At 39.4% G+C, this 12,803-nt stretch overlaps 3 protein-coding genes across 3 annotated transcripts in view; 2 read left to right on the top strand and 1 right to left on the bottom strand.

Annotated features, from left to right (window-relative positions):
- Positions 1-12,803, top strand: part of LOC311304609 (vascular cell adhesion protein 1) — a 660,847-nt gene that overhangs the window by 286,018 nt on the left and 362,026 nt on the right. The window lies entirely within an intron of this gene.
- On the top strand, positions 8,686-9,433 carry LOC311288130 (hemoglobin subunit alpha-1-like). The gene is made up of 3 exons (XM_084405379.1): positions 8,686-8,830; positions 8,929-9,136; positions 9,220-9,433. Exons 1-3 carry the CDS (start codon positions 8,736-8,738, stop codon positions 9,346-9,348), a joined length of 432 nt encoding a protein of 143 aa, XP_084261505.1. The 5' UTR covers positions 8,686-8,735; the 3' UTR covers positions 9,349-9,433.
- Positions 11,982-12,756, bottom strand: hbbe1.3 (hemoglobin, beta embryonic 1.3). Its single transcript, XM_084404788.1, has 3 exons — positions 12,612-12,756; positions 12,294-12,516; positions 11,982-12,191 (listed from the first exon to the last, which is right to left on the bottom strand). The coding sequence occupies exons 1-3, from the start codon at positions 12,701-12,703 to the stop codon at positions 12,063-12,065; spliced, it is 444 nt and encodes a 147-aa protein (XP_084260914.1). The 5' UTR covers positions 12,704-12,756; the 3' UTR covers positions 11,982-12,062.

Raw genomic sequence — 12,803 nt, 5'->3', positions numbered from 1 at the left:
TCAGCATGACATCAGAGCAAGGCGGACCGCACTCGGACACATTTCTAACCGGCATGCATCTCGCGCTGATCACCGGTGATCGATTCTGCGCAGATTTTGCTCATCTCAAACAAGCCTAATATTACAGAACAAAGCCGGCTCATTATTGGCCAGCTCCTGCGTCAGCATTACAGGCATGCGTTGTGATGCTCACATGACTAGCCGGCCAATAATGAGCCGGCGTTCTAGAACACAGAAGCGCTGCACTGTGTTTACTATAAGGTGTGTTCGACATCGGCTGCGGCTGGATGTAACCGATCGGCGAGAGTAGCCGCGTGCAGGCGGGGAGGAGCTGCAAACGGAGACGTGGAGTCGGACACTTTCTGGTTCCCGTAGTGACCGCTCACGTGGTGTTTGCATACTTTACCACAGCTGAAGTGAAATAAATGCAATTTTTGCCAAATAATGTTTCAGAGACATTTTCATTCAATACTTTATGTACAGCTTCATGCAACGTCTGTTTGAACAAGAATAAAGTTCAACATAAGTTACTATCAATGAAGTGGAGTCTACGTTTTTTAATCAGTTTTAATTTAATAAACATGACACAATATAACATCGCAACTACATGAAAAGAGTGTTTACTGTTGTATGCTGGGTACACACCAAAAGATTTTTTACATCTTATAAGATTTTCAAAATGTGACAGACCACAAACATGAGGACAAAAAATCCTAGATTTAAGCGTTTTGCTCCTATAGTGTGTGGTATGCCATGATGTGACAAAGACAGCACACCACACACAAACAGATTTTCAACCAGAGTCTCGACTATGAACACAGGAAATCTCGCAAAATATCGTGAGACTTCAGAATAAGCATGACGGACGATATGCAGGAAGAAATTGCGATAGTGTTTGGAATGATTTTCACAGAAAATTCACGTGAAAAAACCATTGTACCTACCATTATAACCTTTTATACAGAAATATATTCATTCTTTATTGTCTTTATTTATTCTTTATTGGATTTATTGTCTCTTTAGAAAAAGTTATTTAATCCCTCTAGTCTATAGAACCTCACTGAACCCTTAACACTCAGCTTTTTTTTTTTTTTATCTTTTTTTTTATTATTGATTTTAAGAATTATACAATTACAGTCAGGGGGGTACAAAGAGTAAAGCTGATAAACAAACATAAAAAGACATATACATAAACAGTGACAAACTTAAAAGTTAAACAAAAATTTGAAAATGTTTACAGATTGAAACGCACTTTGCAGCTTTCTTATTTTTCAAACCCAATATTGTGTTTAGGTATTGTAAAATTTCTGCTCTTAAAATGAAAAACAAAGGCTTGTTTCCTCGAAATTTACACTTATGAATACTAAATCTTAACATTAAGCTTCCTGCAAGTGTGTGTGTGTGTGTGTGTGTGTGTGTGTGTGTGTGTGTGTGTGTGTGTGTGTGTGAGAATGACCGTGTCTTCCATCATCTCGCTTTCTGATTGGATATTGTTTCGTTTCACGTGATAATCTCCAGAGCGTGCGCGTGTTTGTCCTCGGAGTTCCCCCCACACATCAGGATTTCTGATCGTAAATATTAAACATGTTTAATATTTACGATTCGCGATCGGAGCGGCTCCGACGTTCTTCCGAGCAGGTTCGGACACTCTTAACACACCTCACACCAAGGGAAAATCTGATAAAATAATCTGTTAAACCATCAAGATAATCGGGACATAGCTAGGATTGTCGGAAGGGGAGAAATCGGCCCAAAATCAGCCCGATTATCTTTTGGTGTGTACCCAGCATTAGAGGAACTAAAGGTGTTCGGATAAACACGAAACACACGTGATCGTTGTCATGCATTGAATCCGGCCAATCGTGGAACAGCTGTGTCGTCATCAGCCCTCGTGCAGCCGCTCTTGAGAAGCTGCGCTGGCTGAGTTCTCTGGCTACTCTCGAATCACTCTCGCGGTACTTTGATGGCATACGTCACAGTCACGTGGCGTCGGCGCTGGATCAAGTCGGACAAAATTTCTAACCGGCATGCACTGCTTCTAGTCAGCCACCGATCGGTCTGCGCAGAGCTGCATGAAGTCGAACAAGCCTATAGGCTTGTTCGACTTGAACCGGCGCTGCACAGACCGATCGGTTTATGACATCAAAGTACCGCGAGAGCAATTCAAAAGCATAAGGAGCAGTCTTTCTATTCGCTCTCGCGGTACTTTGATGTCATTCACCGATCGGTCTGTGCAGCGCCGGTTCAAGTCGAACAAGCCTTATGTCAACAGCGTAGGTGACTGACACTGAAGAGAAGAAATGTTGAATAAAGTCTTTTTTTTTCTTTTTTTTTTTTTGCACAAAATTATTCTCGTTGCTTCATAACATAGTTCAACTTCTGGCATGGAACTCTAGATGGTGCAGACTGATAAATCTTTAACTCATTCGGTAGATCACGTCATTATCTACATAGCACAGCTGATTGGTTGCTGTTGCATCAGCGGCCAATGAGGTGCGGGTCCACATTCAAACAAATACTGTGTGTTGCTGTTAGCAGTATGCAGTGCACTTTCAGAACGCATCTGACCGACATCTAAGATAAGTGATTGGTGTTTTATTCCACATCTCTGCACATATTGTGTGGTCCGGGTATTAACTAGTGGTGGGCAGATCGAGGCTTCGTGGAACACTGAAACAGTTGAAGCAAATGTGCCGTATTGTGTCGAGGCTTCGAAACACTAGTGTTAAGCCAGTCAGCAAGGTAGCCAAGGCGCACATAGCCTAGGTCACTAGTGTTAAGCCGGTCGGCAAGGTAGCCAAGGCGCGCACAGCCTTAGGTCACTAGTGTTAAGCTATTTGGCAAGGTAGGCAAGGTGCTCATAGCCTTAGGTCATTAGTGTTAGGTCGGTTGGCAAGGTAGCCAAGGCACACATAGCCTTATGTCATTAGTGTTAAGCCAGTCGGCAAGGTAGCCAAGGTGCACATATCCTTAGGTCACTAGTGTTAAGCCGGTCAGCAAGGAAGCCAAGGCGCACATAGCCTAGGTCACTAGTGTTAAAGGGTTACTTCACCCAAAATGTTTTATTCTGTCAGTAATTACTCACCCTCATGTTGTTCCAACCCCGTAAGACTTTCGTTCATCTTCGGAACACAAATTAAGATATTTTTGATTAAATCTGAGAGCTGGATCATTCCTCCATAGGCTTCTATGGGATCAAAACTTGCCGGCCCAGAAAGTTAGAAAAGACAATGTTTAAAATAGTCCAAGTGACTACAGTGGCTCAACCAAAAGTTTATCAATAAAGTTTATATCAAAAATAACGACTTTATTCAACTATTAATTTTCTTCTGTGTGGGCCTCAGAGTGAGTTCATGTAGTGTAACAACGCAGCGCTTCTGTGTTGCATGCTCACAGCAATGTCTGTGAATGTATAGCAGTAGCAAGTTTCGGTACTTGCTCTGCAGCAGCAGCCTTTCTCTACAAGGATGTCAAAAAAAATGAGCTGCCCTTCTGACGTAGGAAGGGGATCTTATTATATTATTTCCGCCCCTTAATCAGCATGTTTCCACCCACAGCGCCGCCATTTGATTTTCGCAAGCGACAACAGTGTAACCAGTTCTAACGCACAATCCCTACTATCACTAACATACGTAAATGAAATGTCACACGTAGGTGGAAGTACAATCCTAACAACCTGCGTACCTTTCTGGTGTCTTCTAGTATTTTATTCTCTTTTCCTATTGGTCTCTAGAATTGCCAGTCTGCTGTAAACAAAGCTGATTTCATTACATCTATTTCTAGTTATTCAGGTCTCAGCCTATTGGCCCTGACTGAGACCTGGATCAGACCAGAGGACACTCTCACACCTGCTGCCCTCTCCACTAACTTCACTTTCTCACACACCCCTTGCCTGACCGGAAGGGGTGGAGGTACTGGTCTGCTCATCTCAAACGATAGGAAATTTGATCCTTTACCACCTCTGTGTGACAACAGCTCATTTGAATCGCATTCAATTACCATCACTAGTCCTATTAAAACCCATTTTGTAGTTGTTTATCGTCCCCCAGGTCAGCTTGGCAGTTTCTTGGAGGAGCTTGATGTGCTACTCTCATCCTTCCCTGAGGATGGTAGTCCTCTCATAGTTCTTGGAGACTTAAACATCCACCTAGAAAAACCTCAGGCTGCTGATTTCCACACTCTGCTTGCCTCATTCGACCTCAAACGAGTATCTACGGCGGCTATTCACAAATCAGGTAACCAATTGGATCTTATTTACACACGCTACTGCTCCACTGACCATACACTGGTCACTCCACTGCACACCTCAGATCACTTCCTCCTCACTCTCAACCTCAACCTGCCTCAGAACACACACTCCTCCACAGGTCACCTTTCGGCGAAACCTACGCTAACTCTCACCCTCTCGCCTATCCTCTTTGGTCTCATCCACACTTCCTCCACCTGATCAGCTCTCAACACTAGATACTAACAGTGCAACTGATACTCTTTTCTCCACTTTTACATCCTGTTTGGACAACTTCTGTCCCCTTTCCTCCAAGCCAGCCCGCGCCACACCCTCTACCCCCTGGTTATCTGATGTTCTCCGCGAACATCGTTCTAAACTCAGGGGTGCAGAGAGGAAGTGGCGCAAATCGAAAGATCCTGCTGCCTTGGTCTTTATCAATCCCTCCTCTCTTCCTTCTCTGCTAATATCTCTACTGCTAAAATGACTTACTATCACAACAAAATTAACATTTCTTCTGACTCTCGCATGCTTTTTAAAACCTTCTCCTCTCTTCTCAAACCTCCTCCTCCTCCTCCTTCATCAACGCTAACAGCTGATGATTTTGCCACATTCTTCATAAATAAAACAACCACCATCAATGGGCAATTTACCAATCCACAAACTGGCACACACATTTTACCAGCTAACACACACATTCTACCCTCCTTCTCTCTGCTTTCAGAGGCAGAAGTCTCCAAACTCCTCCTTTCCAATTCCCCTACTACCTGTCCACTTGATCCTATTCCCACTAACCTACTTTCAAGCCATTTCTTCCTCAGTTGTATCCGCACTCACGCACATCATCAACACCTCTCTTCACACTGGTTCCTTTCCCACAGCATTTAAGCAGGCTCGGGTAACCCCACTGCTTAAGGCGAGACACTACAGGTGAATAGGGTAAAAAAAATGTAACTAGCAGATATCACCATGAAGCTTTCCCAGTTGATTACCTACATTAAGATGAGAAAAAAATGTATTACAAGTTTTCTGTAATTTAATGTTTAAATATGCAAATTAGGCAATATCTAAATATCAAAATCTGAGTATTGGATAAAGCCAGGTTAAAAATTATTTTTTCATTGTGTTCACATATTAGATGGGGAAATAATTACAGAGGGATTTATGGATATCTACTTTTGTTATCCTGTAAATCAGAAAATACTGTCAATAGCCTTAAAAAAATTATTTTCGCCATGTTTTTTGGAATAAAATGTTATATAAATCAGGCTAGGAATAATATATTTACAAATCCCTCTGTAAATGTCTTCATTATAACTAGGTACAAGACTGGAAAGTTTGGTGTATATAGGTGCTACTGAAGTGGAGATTTCGGACTTGGAGTACGAGAGAAAAGTCATTTTGAGAAAACGGGCTTTAAAGATTTATCATCAGCCAATGAGATTGCGCATTCAGCCCTTTTACTTTCACGATTGGTTGCTGATAAAAAGGAAATGACCATATTTGGATCTGACAGGATTGTACAGGGGAGAGAGAGCTTCCTAACGGTTCTTCTGATGACAGGGTGACGGCAGAGATCACGGAGCAGCATGTTGATTAAGAACGCAAACTTTTGTTGAATTTATGAGAAATCTACAGACGCTAACAGACAAAGTGTAATAAAATAAAGACCTAAATGTGTATTTCGGACTTTTTTTCACCACAAGTCTGAAAGAAGACATGTTATTGAAGACAAATATCCAAAAATCTCAAAATTCTATCCAGACTGGACTATTGTAATGCTCTCCTGGCTGGTCTTCCAGCTTGCTCTGTCAAACCTCTGCAACTGATCCAGAATGCTGCAGCTAGAGTGGTCTTTAACGAGCCAAAGAGAGCACACGTCACTCCTCTCTTCACAAAATTGCACTGGTTGCCAGTTGCCGCTCGCATCAAATTCAGGTTACTGACATTTGACTACAGACCAACCACTGACTTTGCTCCCTTTTACCTAAACTCATTACTTCAGACTTATATGCCATCCAGAAACTTGCGCTCTGCAAGCGAACGTCGTCTTGTGGTGCCATCTCAAAGAGGCACAAAATCTCTTTCTCTGACCTTTACCATGACTGTTCCCTGCTGGTGAAATGATCTGCCTAACTCAACCAGAGCTGTTGAGTCTGTAGCCATTTTCAAGAAACGTCTGACGCTTCTTTTTCGGCAGCACTTGATCCAGTAATACTAACTCTTGTATTCTATTTATAAAAAAAATGTTTTACACGTACTGCGTTAGATTAAACTGAGAAAGGTCATAGCACTTGCATATTGTTGTCCTACTGTTAGTTTAACTGCTTCTATTGTTCTCATTTGTAAGTTGCTTTGGATAAAAGCGTCTGCTAAATGAATAAATGTAAATGTAATGTAAATGTTGCTGTTAGCAGTATGCAGCACACTTTCAAAAACCCTCCACCTTCCCCAGCTCCACCTGTATAGATCTGCTACAGGGGTTTATTCATGTACATTAGCATTGACATAACCATTACCATGAGAGTTGTCATGTCATGACATAACTATTTTAACAATGTCTTTACTACCTTTCTGCGCCTTGAAAGTTGCAATGACGTTGCTGCCTATGGCTGGTTCAGAAACCTCTCAGATTTCATTAAAAAAATCTGCAATCTTTAGCGTCCTTGTTAGCGTGCCCGCCTCCCATGCTGGCGAACCGAGTTACCCAAAATGAATGCAACAACACTTTTGGAGCCAAATTAGCATTGAGTCCTAGGGTACACGATGAGGCATCTGACGAGGAACATGTGAAGATGTAAAAGCAGGCAAACACATTGCATTCAGATCAACAATTTGGGCACACTCACCTTGCCAAAACCTGGGGCCCAATCACATATACATTCATTTTCCCCCACCACAGACTTAATGGCCTGTCCACTCAACCATGATCAGTTAGACACTTTAATGCCGCTATACCACTAATTACTTGTTGGTTAGGTTGCGTTTATTTATATCAGTCACTCGCCCATCATGTAATCCTGCAAAACATATGTCAGAAATTCTGTTCAAATGACGATAATCCAATCTGAAAATTAGCTTTTCACTTCGTATTTATCAGCGCCACAACACGAGCAGCTTTAATGAGCCAAAATTAACTTGAACTGAAGCAGGACTGATATGATATGACTTGATATCTGTGTCCCGTAAACAATTCAATAGCGCGAGGCAGTAATAGATGAGTATCCGGAGGACCTTCCAAAGTTTATTCCTGTGTTGATTTATTTATAGCTAAACTCATTCTGCTGGACAAAATACTCATAGCAATATGAATCTTAGTGTATCACTGATCAAAGTGTGTGTGTGTGGTCCAGGTAAACCCTACGTTATGGGGACAAAAATGTCCCCACAAATATGGAAAATTGGCAATATCTGAGATCCTTTTGGACCCCATGAGGTAAACAGCTTACATACTAAATCATACTAAATTATGTTTTTTGAAAATGTAAAAATGCAGAAATTTTTCTTTGAGGATTGTGTGTAGGGGTAGTGTAGGGGAAGAGGACATACAGTCTGTACAGTATAAAAATGTGTGTGTGTGTGTGTGTGAGAGAGAGAGAGAGAGAGTGAACATAAAAATATGCAGAGACCTATATTTAAAAAAAAATCATTTGGCAAATGTCAAATATATATCTTTTGACAACTAGTGATAAGATAGTATTTAAGGGTAGCCTATACACATTTATGGCAAGCGTCCCCACTGGTCATTTGAGGTAATCTGCATTCAAATCATCATTTGATGACTCCAAACATTTATTTATTTATTTGTTTATTAGGTTGATGGAATTACAGAATAAAGTATAGGCTAACTAAACATGTCAGGTGTATATTTCTATTTTTATATAGTTTCCAAAGTCCTGTTGCAAGTCTTAAAAAGCTGTTGAACTGTGAGCTCTAGAATTATCTACACTTAAGTGAGACGCCCACAGACAAGAACTTCGTTTGATAACAGGCCATTTCAAAGATAGCACACATTTCTCAGCAAGGCGTGGCAAGAATTATACAATGTTTAATTGACAAAGTTCATTTTGGAATAATTTGATCAAATCAAGTCATTTTATCATATTATACAAAGAAAGAAAGAAAAAAAGAAAAAAAAATAACAGAACAAGCATGCTATCACAAAAAAAGTGTAATTTAAATTGCCTTATTTATAAATTAGTATCGCCTTATGTAAGCCTTTTCATTACAATAACAAATGGATAAGTATTAAATTAATTAACTTCAATTTAATTCATTGCTAACTGATTCAATCAAACATGGATAAAAATACAGCTTTACAAAGCATATAGTGAAATATAGTGTGGCATTCAAAAGTTGATAAGTCTTCCAAAGCTTGATAAGTCATCTTTGGGGGTGTGAGGAGGCCAGGAGGGTCTTGGGTGTTTCTTCCTGATGGCAGTATAAAACAGCCAGTCCTCTTGTCAGCAATCTACAGAAGTCTTCTGCAAACTAAAGTCATCCTTCCACGATGAGTCTCACTGCCAAAGACAAAGCTGCCGTCACAGCCCTTTGGGCCAAGGTCTCAGGAAAAGCTGACGAGATCGGACATGATGCTCTTTCTAGGTAAGGTTTATTATGGTGTGCTGTAGCCTAATATGCTTATAGCTTAATGTTTTAGCTTGGCGTCTATCTGGAATTCAATTCAACGTGTCTGCCTATAGGATGCTGGCGGTCTACCCACAGACCAAAACCTATTTCTCTCACTGGAAAGACCTGAGTCCCGGCTCTGCTCCAGTGAGGAAGCACGGGAAGACTGTGATGGGTGGCGTTGGTGAGGCTGTCAGCAAAATCGATGACCTTACTTCTGGACTTCTGAACCTCAGCGAGCTTCATGCTTTCCAGCTGCGAGTTGATCCCGCCAATTTCAAGGTAGGCGCATGAAAGTTCGTCTAAATTTTGTCATACTCTTGTAGTCGCGGTAACCTGAATTCGCTGTCTGTGTTTTCCCATAGATTCTGTCCCACAACATACTCGTGGTTCTGGCCATTCTGTTCCCCACCGATTTCACTCCTGAGGCCCATGTTGCTATGGACAAGTTCCTCTCTTGTTTGTCTCTGGCTCTGGCCGAGAAGTACAGATGAGCGCGCGTGGTTGTTCAAGACCAGACGGATGCCTGTATAAACATTCTGTCTTATTATGATGCAATAAACGAGTATGAAAAACTTTAACTAAATGTCTTTGCTGCATATTTTATCAAGTCATAAACCTGCCGCATTTAGCCTAGTTACATATTTAAACAACATTTTACTTGGCCAAACAAAAAACAGATTACTTGGCTTTACAGACAGTTCCAATCACTGTTCCAATATTAAAGAATGCAAACAATTCTGTAATTAAGACAAATAAGATGTATAACATAAAAGCATTCATTAATTGCAATACTAGCCTATATAGGTTATCATGTAAATGTGGCCTGACCAAAGAGACGTCTCAAAGACAGAGTATCGGAGCATAAAAATGCAATTAGAAAAGCTAATTTGGATTATCCTATGGCAAAACACTTCCAAAATGTGCACAACAGCAATCCAGAAGGCCTATGGTTGAAGGTTTAGAAACGATCAAAAAGAATATTCGGGGTGGTGACCGATTAAAATTACTTTTACACAGAAACATTCTATATACGATTTACAGGCCACAGTGTACCCTGGGTTGAATGAAGAAATAGATTTCAGTCCTTTTTTGTGATCATTTTTTCTGTATACATTTGTTTTTGGATTTAATTTGCAATGTGGCCACCTGGTGGACTCTCTTTGTATGTTTATGTGTATTATTTTGGCATGCTTCATGTGGTAACTTACCATGTCACTCAGGTGTTTCTAATTAGCTGAAATGGTGATATCTATTTGCTTATTAGTTTTTTTTTTTTTTTTTTTACCCTATTCACCTGGAGTGTCTTGCCTTTACCTCTCAGTGTCTGCTTGTCAGTAAATTAATGTTTTAAAACATCGCTTTGTTGTCATGAAATGAAGACAATTAGCAGCAGAGAGACGAGATACGGCGCAGTCTCACATCAGAACACCAATATTGTTTATAACTGTTTAATACATTCTATAAGACTGCCATCATGAACATGAAAGTATAATTCTGTTTTAGAATGATACCCATTGTAAACAGTTTTACTGCAAAGTTTAAAATAAAATAAAACATAAAACAACCAACAAATAAACAAGCAAATAAAGGTAAACAACTTTAAACTTTAAAACCTTTAAATTACCAAGCATTGCAAAATAATTTCTCAACCTTATTGAGTAAACATACCTACTCGGTCTATAATTTTGGGGACGTTATATAATTGTTACAAATTATTTTAGTCCTTCAATGGATAACGTGAATATTTCACTGGTGATTATAACATATATATATATATATAATTTTGCCCGATGTCGTTCTGAGCTCCTGTCATTAAACTTTTATTACAAATCAACGATGAAATCAGTTTCAGTGTAAAATATAGTCACAGATTAACGTATTATGCAGTTTATTTGGATTAAAACATATCCATAATTGAAATTTGAATTTGAATGTGAACACGGTCGAACGATTAGTATTTACAGCAGTGTTCTAGTATCAAACAAAATCAGCCTTTGCTGAAATTAATATGCACATATAACAATAGCTTACTTAAATCTCTCACACATTTATTTACTAGGCTATATTTGAATATTTCTGTAAATAGTTTCATAGGCTTCAGTTTAATGGTGTGTCCTGCATCTATACATATTCAACATTGAGAGAACTCTGACCAAAATATAATAATAAATAATACAAAAATAATAAAGATTTGTATATTTTAATTCTTGTTTTTCTTTTGAATACTTTAAGAACAAATAAACTAGTCAACTTTAAGTACAAAATTAAATGAGTCTTATTTGTTTGAGATACTTTGACATTTAATTAAATAAATTATATTGACCAAAATTAATTGATAAACGTAAAAACAATTTCTCGATACTTTTTGTTTTTGTTTTTGTTCGTTTTTGTACACAATTTGTACGAGACGGATGGACTTCAACTTAAAAAGAGGATAAAGGACTTTTCCTTAAATCAAATTAATATTTTAATTCTAATTATTCTATTTGACGAAAATAACATATCATTAGTGAACTCTGCAACGACGAGTACATTGTATTTGGTTATGTTTGTAGCGTAGACGATTAAAACATAAAATATGGCAACATAAACATTGAAAAGCTAATATTTGTCTTCATGAATTTGTGTTAATATTTGTATCTATTTCTAATAAGCTCCATGGACTATTTAGGCCAAAGGCTAAATTAACTGTAAACACTCAAGCTCTATTATATCTCTGAAAATATATTTCAACATCCTGTATATAATTATAAATTAATTTTAGTTTGAGATGGCACAATGCAATGTTGAGGACATTATTCTTTGACAGAATGTATATTACATCCTGTGCATAAAATGGTTCTTTTTATTTCGTCTGTTTGTTTATTAAATAGAACTTTAAATATAGCCTAGACCTAATCTGCATTTATTAAAGTTATTTCAAGTATTATTATGAGAGGTGTTCGGATTAGGTTATGCACGAACTTGCTGCCTATTTTAATATAAGATGATCTGTTAGATACAGTTGTTACCAAGGTTTGTTTTATTTTCAAATCAAATGTTGTCTGCAGCAGAAGCAATCCCAAAGACACAAAGAGTGAATTCATGCGAATACAAAAGACACACAATGCACTGAATATTGCATTCTGAAATATTTATTTGCTTCAACTCAAAAGAACATATTCTACACATCAGATGATCCTCTGTGCACAAGCAGGTTTAGTATCTAGTGATACTGTCTTCCAAGGGCGGAGACCACGACGGCGATGAATTTCTGAAAAGCGGCCTGGACTGCAGGTGTGAATCCAGCACCCAGTTGTGCAGCAACAACGATGGTTAAGCAGTCAGCCAAAAGCTGTGGGAGGACAGAGAGCAGTGATAAATTCACAGACGAGATACGTGAACAATGAAGCCAGAACAAGACCTATAGCCGAACGTTACTTGAGCGTCAACTTACCCTGAAGTTGTCAGGATCTACGTGGAGCTTCTCGGAGTGCAGCACGCTTAGTTCAGCATAGGTGCCTTTGATGTCGTCCATGTTCTTCACAGCCCTGTCCAGACCACCGAGCACAGTTTTACCGTGAGCAGCAACCATGGGGTTTCCCATGATGGCAGCGGCGTTGTAGAGGTTTCCAAAATTGCCGAAGTACCGCTGTGTCCAGGGGTACACGATAAGACATCTACGAAACACAATGAGAAGAAATCATTTTTATCAGAGCACAGTTTCGAAACTAGTCGCCTGTCTTAAAGTTAAAGTATTGCTAAGACTCAATACCTTGCCAGGGCTTGGGGACCAACTACGTCGGAGTTAATCTTGGAGAAGACGTCCTGGATGGTAGCCCTCTCAAATTCTGTCCACTCAACCATGTTTCCGACTTTAGATGTTCAGACTAAACGCCTTTAACAGAAGCTGAAGAATCCTGTGAAGAGGGAGTTTCAGAGATGTACCTTTAAATGCGTTTCGTCA

This window comes from Rutilus rutilus (assembly GCF_951802725.1).
Source record: "Rutilus rutilus genome assembly, chromosome: 1".
Lineage (NCBI taxonomy): Eukaryota > Metazoa > Chordata > Actinopteri > Cypriniformes > Leuciscidae > Rutilus > Rutilus rutilus.
The sequence above is the reverse complement of the archived record's forward strand: the minus strand, read 5'-3'. Positions and strand labels throughout refer to the sequence as shown.